This window comes from Sceloporus occidentalis, unplaced genomic scaffold, assembly GCF_023333645.1.
Source record: "Sceloporus occidentalis isolate IW3139 unplaced genomic scaffold, rSceOcc1.0.p SCAF_5, whole genome shotgun sequence".
Lineage (NCBI taxonomy): Eukaryota > Metazoa > Chordata > Lepidosauria > Squamata > Phrynosomatidae > Sceloporus > Sceloporus occidentalis.
In genome coordinates this window covers 37,828,899-37,843,702 of record NW_028316985.1, presented here as the reverse complement: position 1 = coordinate 37,843,702, position 14,804 = coordinate 37,828,899, and the positions used below count along the sequence as shown (strand labels likewise).

Sequence of the window (14,804 nt, the reverse complement as noted above, 5' to 3'; positions counted from 1 at the left end):
TTTTTTCTGAATGTTTATTGAAATAAACTGTTTCTCCCTTAGCCAGCTAGCCTTCCTCTGGGTGCAATCCTCTGCAAAAGAGATAAGGAAGCATTGTCCAAAACAGAAAGAGTGAAGAAAGGGGAGCAGCATTTGGATGACTCCACATATTCCAAATATGAACTAGAAGAATCAGAAAAGTGAAATACAAATATAATATGAACTACTATGGGAGGAATTAGTCATGTATAGTGTCCAGATACAGAAGAATGTGACTTTTTCGTCTTTACCATACCAAAATGCCAGACAAGCCCAAAAGCCATTTCTTGAATGTTTTTCCAAGACACAGTCAAATTGCTCATAAATTAAGCGACAAGTTCTGGAGCTTTTTTAAAATGTTCAGTTTTATTCAAGAACTGCAAAGTCAAATTCCAGTTTAAATACATATCCAAAAAAGCAAACAAAGCATAACCAGCTTTCTGTTTAGAAAATAAAAGTAAACTCCATCTTTAGCCTTGTAAAACAGCCTGAAGGTACCACATCAAAACTGCAGCATCCACAGAAATACCCTCCTTCTCTATAAAATAATCTTCCATTGGCAAGAGCAAGCTACCATGTAGAGCTGTGCAATTCATTCAAGGCCTGAAAATAAACCTTTATCCAAAACTAGTCTTGACAGAGAGAACACATGAGCTGAGTGCTAGCACAGCAAGTGGTCATATAGGATTGGGAAGTGTAATGTTCCAGTTATCTCAATTCAGAGAGTTCCGCTGGCATGAATCAATCCCAGTCCTGAACAAAAGCTAACCAGTGTGCCAAAGCAGTGTCACAGTTTTGGGCCAAATGCCCAGAGTGTGCCCATTTATTGATGTATGAATCCACAATTCAGCTCACCAGAGGAGAAATAAGAGTTGGAAAGAGAGCATTGGCTGTACTGCCACCAATGTCATTCTCTAATATAAAGCCAATAGTAGAGTTGGAATCTGAGCTCCAGGCCCAAGCCTGTATGAAATGGCTGAAAGGTCAAGAAGAAAGTTAGCTTGTTCCTCTGTAGCAATAAGGTAGTAGACTAGTAAGAAGAGGTCCTCAAAACTTCACTGATCACATGAGGAGCACACAACTCCTAGGGTTTTTTTAGTATAATGATAAGAAAAGAAATGATAGAGAACAAAATCACTGTCAAATTGTCTGCTTCCCCCCCCCCCCAAAAAAAGTATCAGAACAATGGCAAATCTGGTATCTCATCCTCCCATTTCAAAATAAAGGTCACCACCAACATATCAAAGCTACTAGGAAGTGAGAAGCAGAAAAGGAATTGTAGTAGAAAGTAAAAGATCAGCAGCCACAGGCAAAGTTGCTCCAATCTTTCATCACTAGACAGCAGGCTCCAAAAAAAATTACATGACAATCTACATAACCAATACTTTCAAGCTCTCCCACTGAGAAAACAGATGAGGCCACTTGGTTGTAGTAAAAGGAATGAGATCTCTAATCCCATAACACTTTTGTAATTACTCATTGTGCAGTGCTGATAATACTGTTTTTGACAAAAATTATGACAATCAGGAGCTGCACCAAGAGACAATACCTACGAAACCAGCTCATAAGGATTCATAGGCCAAAATTAGTGTACCTCAGTGCCTTTTTCTTCTTGTTCAAATGAATACACACCTCATGCTTCATACCCTTGCTGACCATCTTCCCAGACCAAAATTAGACTTTTGTTCCTTTTTAGGAATAAAATCATTAGATAACCTTGTGACAAGAGGGAACACTTTGACAACAAGAGGATTTAATTTAACCAAGAAGGGCTTTCAGCTGTAATGACAAACAACATCTCTTTGATGTATCCTAGGGCATTCAAAAGTATGACAGTTTTAAAATATTGTATCAGGAAGTATTCCCTAAAAATGTGCATTTTTAATAGAACATGTAGCTCACTCAATGTAATTTTGCTATCTGGAAAAAAACTACCATGTAGCCTCCATGTCAAATTAACTTCTTAACTGCATAGAAGAATGTTGTGTTATCAGCTGTAGAAGTGGCATGTACCAGAAAAATTCCCTTCCTCCTTTTCCCTCCCAATAAGCACTCTTCAGATTACTAACTGGCAAAGTCACATAAATCAAAAAAGACACAGAGACATGAAGAATGATCTCTGATAAACTCTGTACATTCCAGGTACTCAGAAAAGTCTCCCCACAAGGAAATGTGTGCTCAAAAACTCCCATCTCCATTTGGCCATTTCTTGCAGCTCAATCTGATAGGTGACAATGTCCTGTTGAAAGAAGAAATAAAATCTCCCAAACTTGACCAAACAAAACTTCAACATCCTAGCATTTTCCTGAGGTCACCAAGAGACTGGGATGTTCTTTTCCAGCTGCTTCAGCTAACACCAGCACAAGTCACAGAGACTGGGCAGGTGGCAGCAACATTACAACTCGGACTGTGAGCGGGAGATACGAGGCCCCTTGCGGATTTCCTTCCGTTTCTCCTCTTTCTTCCTTCGCTTCTCTTCTTCCCGGAGAGCTTTCTGGAATGTGTCTGCACTGGGGAAGAACTGACAGTGACAGGATGAGCTCAGCCATGTGAGTACTGAGAGGGCAAGTAATTACATTTCTTCAAACAAATCTCATAGACAGCTGGCCAGCTACGCTTCTGCCTTTAATTTATATTAGTTTGATAACTCTGTAATTTCAATGACCTTCAAGAGATGCAAAACCAGAACCTAGCTCAGGGGAAGGCATCTATAATGCTGCTCTCAATTTTCCTTGCTATCAGATGGGTTTGTGTAATTATCTAACACAGGAAGATAAACACATTACTTCCCTCTGCCAAAAGGCAACTTGCAACACCCACTGAGTACCAAAAGCAACTAAGGGCTCCCCCAGACTGGCCCAAAGCCTTGGGATTGGTGAGAACTGCACCTATATTAGGATTTTTAACACTATCCATATGACATATCTCTTGTTCCAGTCTATTTCTTGAAAATTTGGGGGCATGACTTTTTAAAGGTTTTGTGTGGTGTTTTTTAATGTCCTAGAAGTTTCTGATACAGGCAGGGGTAAATTCCCATGTCTGTATCCATTGTTTCAGTTTCTCCTGTACTTCTGGGCAGTGCTACTGATGAAGTGTTGAAAGGCGGTGTGGCTTTTGCCATAGCGGTTTTGCTGTGACTTTCCTTCCCGCATTACGTTTCTGATTACTAAACTGAAATTTTCTTCTCCCCCATCCTACCTTTTAAAGTTATAGTGTTATCACAGTATAGCACTCTAGAACTATGACTAATATTTTTTTTAAAAAAAATAAATAAATGTGCAAGACAGCAAAAGTGGATACTGGGGCAGGAGCAAGGGGGAGATGTTGCATTCATGGAGGGGTTGAAGGGGACAGACAGTTCTTTATTACAGTCCATAGACTCAACAAATAGAAATTAAATTAACAACATGCAAGATAAATAAAAAACAGAATGACCATTTGGGAGGACAGCTCCAAGAAATAGTCAGACCATACAGGGTGAACTTATTTTAGAAATCTTTCACTAATACAGAAGTTAACTGTTCTCTAATCCTGACATGCCTCAGACAAAAACTTGGCAATGACCAAGTTTCTTATTTTCTAATAAGACTTTAACATAAAAATCGGGCCACTCATCCTGGCAGGTTAGCCAATAATGGATTAAACATATATTGTCAAACCTATTTGTAGGATCTATAAAACAAAATAATATGCTTCATGGATTCTACTATGTTGCTTCTATAAACCAGGGACATGATTGTGTAGTGTAAGAATCACCAGTAAATCTGGCCTTTGTAAAAAGTTTATGATATTTAATGACAGTCAAGATTTAACAACCATTACAAGGCATGAAATACAGAAAATAAATAGACCAACATTTACTGGAACTATTGGCCCATCTGGAAGAATCCTGAACTGGGATACTCCAAGTAAAATAATCCTGTATCTCTCAGGCTGAATCTGCACTGCAGAAATAATGCAATTTGACATAGCTTTCACTGCAATGGCTTAATGCTATGGAATTCTGGAATTTGTAGTTTTGTGCAATATTAAGCCTCTCTGTCAGAGAGCTTTGGTGCCATAACAGACTACAAACCCCAGGATTTCATAGCACTGAGCCATAGCCGTTAAAATGGTGTCAAACTGCATTATTTCTGCAGTGTAGATTCAGCCTAAGCTGAATATGCAGTCACATACATAGGCCTGTTTCTGAAAAAGAGCTGGTTTAGGTTGCAGCTGTACTAGTTCCCTTTGCATGTTCCCCTTTGGAGGCAGCTATCTGTACTCCCAACTAAATAAGAAAATTAGTATGTATCTGACTGGCAACACAGAGTCATCAGCCAGGGAGATGTCCCCTGATCTGAACCTAAGGAGCAGGTGGAAAGAAAACAGCCCTATTGATATTTGTGAAACAACATTACACTAGGCTCTCTATACCCACCAATTCTTTATCCACAGATCAAACCATCCATGGCATGAAAATATTCAAAAAATATATAAATTAAAAAAACAAACTTTGATTTTGCCATTTTGTACAAGGGACACCATTTTACTATGCCACTGTATTTAATGGGATGTCAACATCCACAGATTTTAGTACAGGAGGTCCTGAAACCTCTAAGGGCCCACTGTATTACATAATGCTGCCTGATCTCTTTTCTTTTCTTTTGCATTCTCAAGCAAACTGCCAACTAGCAGACAGAATAAAGGGGAAATGAATAGGGCAGAGTCATAACTTTAGTATCTTACTTCAGAATTATCTGTTTTAAAGGGATTCCGGTAGTCTGGAGATCTTTCACTAATTCCCAGCTCTTGTGCCATCTGCAATGCAAAGCAAAATAATGAAGATCAACCTAATTGTTATATCCATAAACTTCTCTCCCTGTTGCCTACAAATGCCTTGACTTTCAGGCTTGTCCCCGTCAGAGTTCCCCACCTGCATCATTTGGCACTTTACAGAAATACCTCCTCAAAAAACTACCCCCAAAAGTAAGCATATCATGCTGCAAGAAATGTTGCAAGCCCTTATGGACTGTGTTGCTGATCCTACAATTTACACTACACCTTTATAGATAATCAGCGAGAAGCAGAGGCTGCAGATAGATATTGTGTAGCTTGGAAGAAACAGTTATACTAAACCAAAAGAACAACACACTTGACACAAGTGCGTAGACATGCTATACCACAAGTTCCACAAGGAAAGCTTTTCCCTGTAGTAAACCTACATAGAACCCTTGTGTACATCTGTCAAGTATGTCAATGACAGAAGTATACAATTTTTTAATTTCTGCAAAAATCAAACCCAGTCTGGAAAGTGATGATTAATCAAAATTTCCCAATGAATACCTTTATAATGAGATGTACATATACATAACTATTTTATATTAACTGTCTTGCTCTTCTCCCTGCCTGGCAGACCACTGCAGCCCTTCAAGCCTTCCAAGTCCCACATGGCTCCTGCCACACAGGACTCCAAAGGCTCCTCCATCCCCCCCCAGCTGCCGCCGCTACTGAATAGCCACTATGGCCTCCGGAGCACCCTTTCTTGCTTGCCCAGTAGTCATGCCAGTCCTTTTGGGCATACCACCTCAGCTGGTGACACTACCCCTCTGGGGTGTGACCCGGAACAGTCCACACACCCCCTAGTGATGCCATTGCATATAGGTATTCTGAAATATTTGAGGCAACTATTCTCATCACTAGGGGTGTATGGACTGTGTAAACTGCACTGGCTGACACCCCAGATGGGGGTGTACATGGGGTGAGGTGGGACACCTGGTGGCAGTGGAGTCACTAGGGGGTGTGAGAAGTGTGGTCTGCACCGAGTGACACCCCAGAAGAGGGGTGACATCTGGTCGGGCCCTCCCCCCATGCCATCACGTCATGCTCCTTATGATTAAGGTGGGGAGGCCCCAAAGGGAGGCCAAGCTCCCCACCCCAAGAAGCCTTGTCTTCCAAACCGGGTGATGCCAGAGGCAGGGACGCCCCTGCCCAGTGGGACTGGCATGGCTGCTGGTCGAGCAAGAAAGAGTGTCATCTCCATTTCTCGCTCATCCAGCAGTTTTGCCAGACCCTAAATGAGCCCTCCGTAGTTGCTGCTGGGGGGCACAGTGCCTTTTGTTTAAGGTCTGGCACAGCTGCTGGATGAGCAAGAAAGGGAGATGACACCATTTCTTGCTCACCTGGCAGATGTGTAAGTTTCACTGTGCAGTGGCATCCCCTGTTGTCATCCAGTGTGGAGGAATGACGCTCCATAGAAGATGGAAAGGGAATGAGGTAGCAGAAGGGAGGGTGCAGCAGTCCACCACCCCACGCCTCAGCCCTTTTATGGGCATCTACACCAACCTTGGTGACACCACTGGAGGCTACTAATAGAGTATTTATTTTTCTCAAGTCATTTTACTTTACCTGTTTTGTCTACTATCCCACTCCAATGTACAGCAACAACAAGGAAAAAACCCAAGCAACCACAATTTCTTACCAGTCCTAGTACTTGTGAATGGGAACCTTGGTCAAATACTCCAGTCTGATTGCAGAAGCTGATCCCCCAACGGATTAGGTTGTGCCAGTTGGAGTTGCGATCAAAGTAATGATGGACTATCTTGGGAAACCGTAAGACTACATCACCAAAAAAGGCAGTGTTCTCTACCACATGGGAATATGCTAAAGAAATAATAAATGGAAAGGTTAGGGAGTCTCTTACCGGGTTTGCCACTGTTAATGATCAGCTCTATGTCTCTGGGAACAAACTTGAAATTGTAATTATAAATTGCTTATTGTGACAGAAAAGTAGGTATATTTGTCTGTGTTAGTGATTATGAAATAAAGAGATTGTAAGCCTGAGGGCAGGGAACTGTCTAATTAAAAATAATAATTGTAAGCCGCTCTGATAGCCTTTAAGTCTGAAGGGTGGGGCATAAGTACTCTAATAAATAAATAAATAAATAAATAAATAAATAAATAAATAAATAAAAAAAATTTTATCCCAACTTCATTCATCAAGAGTAAGAGGGAGCAGCCTAGTGTACACAGAACCTGGAAAGACAAACATTAAAGGAATGCATTCACATGCTTGCATCCAGACTTCTGAACTTTATAATTCCAGGAAGCAAACTGGTATCAAACCAACCCTAGTGAACACTAGGTGAACACATAATTTAATATGACATCATTCTTCCTTCAAGGAAGAAGGAACCATGGATTATTTTTAAGAAATTAAAGCAAGAAGAAATCCTGAGATTTGTGACAACTTTTAGCCAACAATTGTACCACAGAAAAGGTATATAAAGAGACATCCTACTGTTATCATAGTATTTTGAGTAATGGAAGCAGGATAGAGCTTGGTAAAGTAACTTTTTTAGACTCGTGCTCTGGAAGATATTGAGAACTGCAGTCTAAAAAAAATAATGTCTCTAAGCAACTTTGGTAGGGAGAGGAAATATTACTGCTGCTCTTTTTCTGGGCGGTGAGAAGCAGTTTCTTCTGAGAGTATAAAATTTGCACGGCCACAAAATAACCTCACAGAGTGACAAGATGGAGACTAGTATATTGAACAAAATCACTGAAATGTATCTTTCTCTTGAAAAAAGCTATAATTGCTTTTCTAAAGGTTGGAGAGTGATGCATTTTGTTCATCAAGACATTTTAAAAAGTTATTAGAGAAATAACCAATCAGCCTCAAAATTAAATATCTATAAAACATACGCATGCATTTAAATGCAGATACAAAACCTGAGGCTGTGGTTGTAGAAACCGGAATACTTTAGCTCAAAATTTCAAAGCTATTTTTAAGAGAATGAAAAGTACTAAAGGGCTTTAACTTTTAAGACATAAATTTGCCTGTTTTTACTCAGTACAGTGGATTCTTATTATCCACTGGGGTTTTGTTCTAGAGCCCCCCATAGATACCAAAATCCATGGATGCTCAAGTCCCATAAAATATAGTGGCACAGTAAAATGATGTCCCCTATATAAAATGGCAAAATCAAGGTTTGCTATTTGGAACTTATACTTTTTTTGGAATATTTTCATGCTGTGGATGCTTGAATCAGTGGAAAAAGAATCCATGGATATTGAAGGCCAACTGTATAGAGCAGACCAAATGCATTTGCGGAAGCAGATTTATGGTAAATCTACGAAAGTTCATGCTGCCAACTTCTTTCTTTCAGTTAGTCTCAAAGGTGCTACAAGATCTCCCTACATACTGATTTTACAGATTGACACAGCTATATCTTTGTATAGAGATCTATATATTCAGGAATGTTGTATAAAGATATTGCACTCCAATGGGATGCATTTAACTGACCAAGACAAAAACATATCAGTCTCAATGAGCCCATATGCCTATTTAATTATACTGATCAGACCTACAAGTGTTAACTTTCTATCATATGCACAGGCAAAATAATAAGATTCTGTTCCGCTTCACGTACCATATGCTATGCAGTCTCACTTGGCTCTCTTCCCATCTCAGGACCTTTACAAATGTCAGAAATGATGACACACAAGAATAGAAATGACAGGGGTGGCTAAGAAAGAGTAGCCAAGATGGCAAGAGAGCTGCAGTGCCAGAATGCCTCATCGTTACAAACTTAATAGATAAAGAATGATGGAGGGGAAACTGGAATTGGAAGAAGAGAAGAGCTCCCACCATCCTTTAGCTTCTCATCCTGAGGGAATGGCCCATCTGGTGGCACATCTGCTGCTATAAGTACTGCCCGTGAGTCTTCAAGAACCTGTACATCATAACAGAAAATCATTTCAGATTATTCTATTTCCTGCCAAAAGCATACAGTATTTTCTCCACATTCTATTGTTAGGAACAACTTCTTCCCACCTCTTCTTTTGGTTTGCTTAAAGTACATAACTACTTTAAGCCTAGCCTAATGAATGTGGAATGCAGTGGATCAGCCATTAAGATGCTGACTCGGAGAATCACAAGGTTGGCAGGTCAAGATGGAGAGAGCTCCCACCACTAGTCCCAGCTTCTGCCAACCAAACAGTTCGAAAGTATGTAAAAGTGCAAGTAGATAAGCAGGTACCACTTGGGAAGATAACAGTGTTCCATGCAGTCATACTGGCTACATGACCACAGAGTCATCTCTGACAATGTTGGCTCCCTTGGCTTAATAACGGAAATGAGCACCGCCCCTACAGTTGGACACAACTTGACAATCTTGTCAAAGGGAAAACCTTTACCTTTACTTTTAATGAATGTGGAGATGGTGCTCCTACTGGAAAACTGGACTGGAATATTCTTGCTAACTTAGTGTAATGAAGGGTTACATCAGCATAAGTACTTTTTTGGACATTATACAGAGGTATCCATTATCTCCTTGCACGATTTTTCTCTGGCTGGACAACAGCAGCCAGGCAGCACCCACATCACAAATGGTAACTGATTGGTCACAGCATTGTGCCCAAGTGCCATCCAGCTGTCATTCTATAGCTAGAGGAAAAACAGCAGCCTTCACCCTCTAGAAGTCCTGTGTAAATACATTGCTGGTGCTTTACATTCCACCAACATAAAACAGGATTTGAGCCTAGATCTGCCACCAGATGTATGTGCTAGTAAATAAATACACTAGTCCTTGAAAATACTTATCTATATTCACTGGAAACAAAGACTGGCATTCCTGGATCAAGGCTGCTCAATGCAGTCTTGGTAGTAGCTCGTGCATGCAGGTGTCTACACAAACAGTGTCATTACACCATCACATCTCACAGCATAAAAAAGGAGCTTGTTGCCGGGGGGGGGGGGGGGATCGATAGAGAAATAGTAATTCTACATAGTTGTGATTGCCTTTTCCATGTGGTGCCATGGCCTTGTAGGCCAGATGGAACTCACTTGTCAGATCTTGTGTCCATTTACTTCCCCCTCATTTGCTTAAATTTAGCCTAACAGCAGCCCAAATAAAACAAAGTAAAAATATTGTACTGCTCTGTGAATATTCAGATCCTGCCTGAGAAATTCTCCAGAAACAGATAATTCATAGTTATGGATCTGGTACAAAAGCGTTTGTGTATATATTCTTGTTTTACTTTAGTGCAGATGAAACTGGTAAGAAGGTACTTGACAAGATCATTCAAGGTACTGGAAGGCCCAGGCAATCATCAAAAACATTTGGCAAGTTTGCATGAGTTGAGCAGAGGAGGCCAGAGGGTCTTGGAGATGTCTCATCAGCAGGGTCGCCATGGGTCAAGATCGACTCGAGGGCAGTTAACAACAACAAACAAAACGACCCAACTCAGAGGGTAGAGATGCCCAAAAGTGAGTGGTTGCTTTTAGTGGACCCCATTCTTCACTATCTCAGATAATGGAGTCTCCTTCCTTGGAGGTCTTTAAACAGAGGATGGATGGCCATCTGTAGGGGATGCTTTGATTGAGAGTTCCTGCATGGCAGGAGGTTGGACTGGATGACCCTTGTGGTCTCTTCCAACTTTATGATTCTACGATTCTAAGAGAAGTAGTTGCCAACCCAGAAGTGTACACTCTTTCTCTTCATGTTGCAGAACTCCTTTCAAGACTATTCAACAACATCCAGGGATGAAAATTCTCTGCTCAGTTAGGTAAGGCTTACTTTGAAGAGACCCTTGAGCATGATGTCTATGATCTTGTACTGCTGGTTCACATCATTGAGTTCAATCAGGTTCTTCAGGGCATTCATCTGGTCTTTGCGTTTCACTTCAAACAATTTCTTATCTGTGGCTTGGTCAAGGGTGCTATACACATAAGAATACCCCAAACCGTGCTGCAAACCCCTCTTTCCTTCCTCAACAAACAAACCAAATCAAAAGCCCACGGCACAATGTTCAAGTCTTTGTCTTTTTTTGTCACATACATCCAAAACACACTGGAGAAATAATCCAGTCTGACACTGCTTTTACTGCCCTGGCTCAATGCTAGGGAATTATTGGAACTGTAGTTTTGTGAGACGTTTAGTCTTCTCTGTTAGAGAGCTCTGGTGCCACAGTATACTACAATTCCCATGATTCCCTAGCACTGAGCCAGGGCAATTAAAGCAGTCTCAAACTGGATGATTTCTGCAGTGTATCATAGTTTACTTGCATTCAACCAAAGTAAACATTACAAGGGGATGGATCTCTGCTAATTACTGTTATCACATTTCATGAAAAATGAACAATTGCTAGAGACAGACTATAGCTCACAGGCATTTGTTGATCTGGGGCAGTAGTATCCAACCTCTGATCCACAAAACACTGGTGGTGCATCAGGGTATTACACATCATCTGTGGAGAGCTGCAATGCTTGATCAGTGAAGCCCTAATCTACATGGGAGGTGGATGAATGGATGAATAAATTGCAAAGACAGAGCAAGGGAAAAGGTCACAATGCTGAAGCCATTCATTTTGTTTAGTGAAAGATATCAAGTGTAAAATGTCAGATGCAATCAGTATCATGAAAATGTTTACTGACAGAAACAGGAATCAGTCAGGATAATTGGGTAAACTAAATAGGCCTTAATATATAAATTTGTCTCCTATCAATCATAAGCTGTGCTAAAAATGTTTAAAATGGTTTGCCTATAATATGGTGTTCCACAAAATGTGTTGATGCTGCTACACAAAGAAAAGGGTTGGAAACTGCCAGCTAAGGCTCTAAACTAGAATTACTCTATTGGTGAATAAGAACAAAAATACAAAAAAAAAAAAAAAAAAAAAGGATGAGGATACATATATTAAATCTAAGGAATATGAAAAATAAGCCTCCAATCTTAACATATTGACTTCTAGGCTGTTTCCATGCCAAGTTCAAGGTGCTGGCTTGAATCTAGAAAGCTGGAGTGTGCAGCTACCACTGATCAGGAAGCTATGTCAATCTCTCACACACACCTGCATCCACAAATCTCAGCAAACAGCACATACCCACTTTGGTCATTGGTAGCCATTGCTGGTTTTGATTAAAAGCTACTCCAGATCTTGAACAGGTCTATAGGGTGAGAAATATAACCTTTAAACAACCATGCCCCCCAAAGGCTTCTTGGGGAACACCTGGACCTTTGAGGCCATTTTTTGGCCAAGATGCATCTAGGAAGCCCCTAAGGTCCACACGAGGCCTTGGCCGGCTCTGTATGACACCTTGATCTTTGCTATGAAGCCTTCAGACCAAATTACCCAAAGGAGAGCTTCCTCTCACATAAGTTTGTTTAGTTATTAAGGACTTGCTCTTCTTCTGGACTGGCAACCACAGAGAAAAGTGAAGTCAAACAGGCGTGGTCCTGTGATAGTAACATATCCCAATGTACAGATCCTTATTTCCTTATTAAGATTAGGCAGATGTTTTAGTCAAGCCAGCCTTCTAGAGCTCAGTTTTAACCTTGTTAATTCTAGTTCTTTGCTGCTTCTGTTCATTTATTCAGGTATTTTCATGCATTATTGATATTATTTAATATACACCACCCTCTCAGAAAGGTTTTTTGCCCAACTGACAGGATTAGAAATACTCTAATAAAATCAGAATAGATCAAACAAAGCATACTAAGCACTTTCTAGATTTTTTAAAAGTGCTACAGTATTTGGAGGCTAGTCCCAATATTTTATCTTGATATATATGATGGGGAATGAGAAGAGAAATGGCACTGACATTTGTAAAGGAATAATTTCCATAGCAGTAGCCATGTTAGTCTGCTGCAACAAGAATGATTAACTTAGAACAACAGCTCTGCAAAGAAGACAGCACATAGCCAGCAAGATTTTGTTTTGTTTTTTAATGTACAAGGAAGTGTTTTTAGACCCTGATGCTTCTAAAAATAAGCAGTGTTGGATGAGCATTACTGTATTGTGATTCAATAACAAAGCGGCAGCTATCCAGGGCATTAAGCAGAAAATACGGTATATAAATCTAAAGTTGTAAAGACAAGATCCATGGTTTATACCATTAGTGCTGTCACAAGCATTAAAAGGGGGGTGTCCACATGACTAAAATACTCCTCATTCCAGTTAAAAACACTGCAAAAACACTGGTCACATGCCATTTGGAAAAATTTGGGCTTTTTGTGGGGGAGGGGGACTCCATAAATTCAGCTGAAAAAGGATTTGTGGTTTTTATCAGCATATCCGTGAGGATACAAATGATCAAACATGTGACTTTGCATGGATTTGCATAGCTGCACACTTTTGGCAGAGGAAATGAAAACAGATGTGAATTTGTATAGGAAAGTGAAAATAATTAAGCATTTGTGTGAATGTGTGAAAATCCAGAGCAATTCATACAATATACTTACATGTAGAATAGCCTTAAGATATAAGTGGGCAAAATGCAGCCCAAAGGTGCACATGACCCCCAAAGGCTGCTTTTGTTGCTCATGGGCCCTTCAGAGTTTCCCACAATGCTGCCTTTGCTTAAAGAAGTATTATTTTCCCATTCCTGCAAACCTCAAAGAGAACAAATTTATATTACGATAGGAGGGAGAGCCTCCATCCCTCACCAAACAAAATTTTTAAGAAACAAACCAGAAGGGGACTCCTGGCCTTTGGGGGGTAAGGTCATTTCTGAGCTTGGTGTGCCCTGCAGTATGTCCTGGGAGTAAACATTGTCTTCCAGCCCATCCAAAGTACCCCAGCCTTCATTTCAGGGATACAAAAAAATAATAATAATTGATGTACTAGGGTAGAGGAACAGCATCATTTTCATTAACTTAGAATCTTTTAATGAAAAAGGAAAGGAAAGGAAAGGAAAGGAAAGGGGAAAGAGGCATTGAAAGCACATATATCATTATGGATCACAGCATTAATATAAGCTAACCCTATATCCCTCCCCACTCACAATATAATTGAACTTGACAAACTGCAACAACTGAAGCACTACTCTGAGGAAAACCTATTTGTTCAGAGATTTTCAGCAATTTTATTTTCTATTCATTGGCACAAGCTGAATATTTTATGCATACCTGACTTTTACTGTTGCAAGCTGACACTGTTGTTTTTATTATATTAGAGTTTTTAGTACATTTTGTATACTGCTCTGGTACCACATAATGAAAGGTAGTATAAAAGCATTTTTCCACACATTTTTACAAAGTCAATTCTTCCCTGACCCACCCTCACACTCAAATTGCATACCCCCTCAACGTTCAAAGCCAAAATCTAGGCAATGAGAAGGATACAAATTTCAAAGCCTGAATCTGGATTTGTCTTCTCCATGTCAGATGTGACACTTCTTGATAATATCAGTGTAAAGAGCAAGGTGCAGGTCCGAAAATAATCCATCTTTAAAATCCTAGATGGCAGGACAAAAAGTGGGGAGGGGACACTATTTTCAGATTAAAACACAAAAATCATTCCACATACCCAGTTGTTACAGGTAATTCCACCAGTGCAGAGGTCTGCTTCATGAAGAGTTCTTCTCCCAAATTCTCCAGAAGGCAATGTCGATATGCTCATTTCTAAAAAGTACTAACAAATGTAATCCAATCTAGCAAGGAAAAGCTGGTGGGTGGGTTATCTCCCAGCATCCTCCAATGAATTTAGCCCGTGCTAAGATAGGGGATTTGTCAAGTTGTAGCCCCACAACTTTCCAAACTCTGGCAATGGTTTGGGACAAAGCTTACATATCCTTATTATTTATCTTCTGCATAGTAAATGGGAAATGTGTACAGTGGGCCTTTGGTATCCACTGGGATTTGGTTCTAGGATCTCACACAGATACCAAAATCTGTGGATGCTCAAGTCCCATTAAATATAGTGGTGTAGTAAAATGGTGTCCCTTATATAAAATGACAAAATCAAGTTTTACTTTCTGGAATTTTTGTTTTTGGAATATTTTCAAGCCATGGATGGTTGAATCT

General features: G+C 40.1%; 1 protein-coding gene across 2 annotated transcripts in view; it reads right to left on the bottom strand.

Annotated features, from left to right (window-relative positions):
- Positions 1-365: 365 nt before the first annotated feature.
- The window catches only part of CCDC134 (coiled-coil domain containing 134), a 32,913-nt gene continuing 18,474 nt past the window's right edge, over positions 366-14,804 (bottom strand). For both annotated transcript variants that reach the window (XM_089523735.1, XM_089523736.1), the window contains 6 exons: positions 14,124-14,236; positions 10,578-10,699; positions 8,648-8,732; positions 6,479-6,660; positions 4,747-4,818; positions 366-2,539 (listed from right to left, as the gene is read on the bottom strand). In XM_089523735.1, the coding sequence (XP_089379861.1) occupies positions 2,414-2,539; positions 4,747-4,818; positions 6,479-6,660; positions 8,648-8,732; positions 10,578-10,699; positions 14,124-14,226 (690 nt within the window). In that variant the 5' untranslated portion in view covers positions 14,227-14,236 and the 3' untranslated portion in view covers positions 366-2,413. The remainder of the gene's footprint in view (positions 2,540-4,746; positions 4,819-6,478; positions 6,661-8,647; positions 8,733-10,577; positions 10,700-14,123; positions 14,237-14,804) is intronic.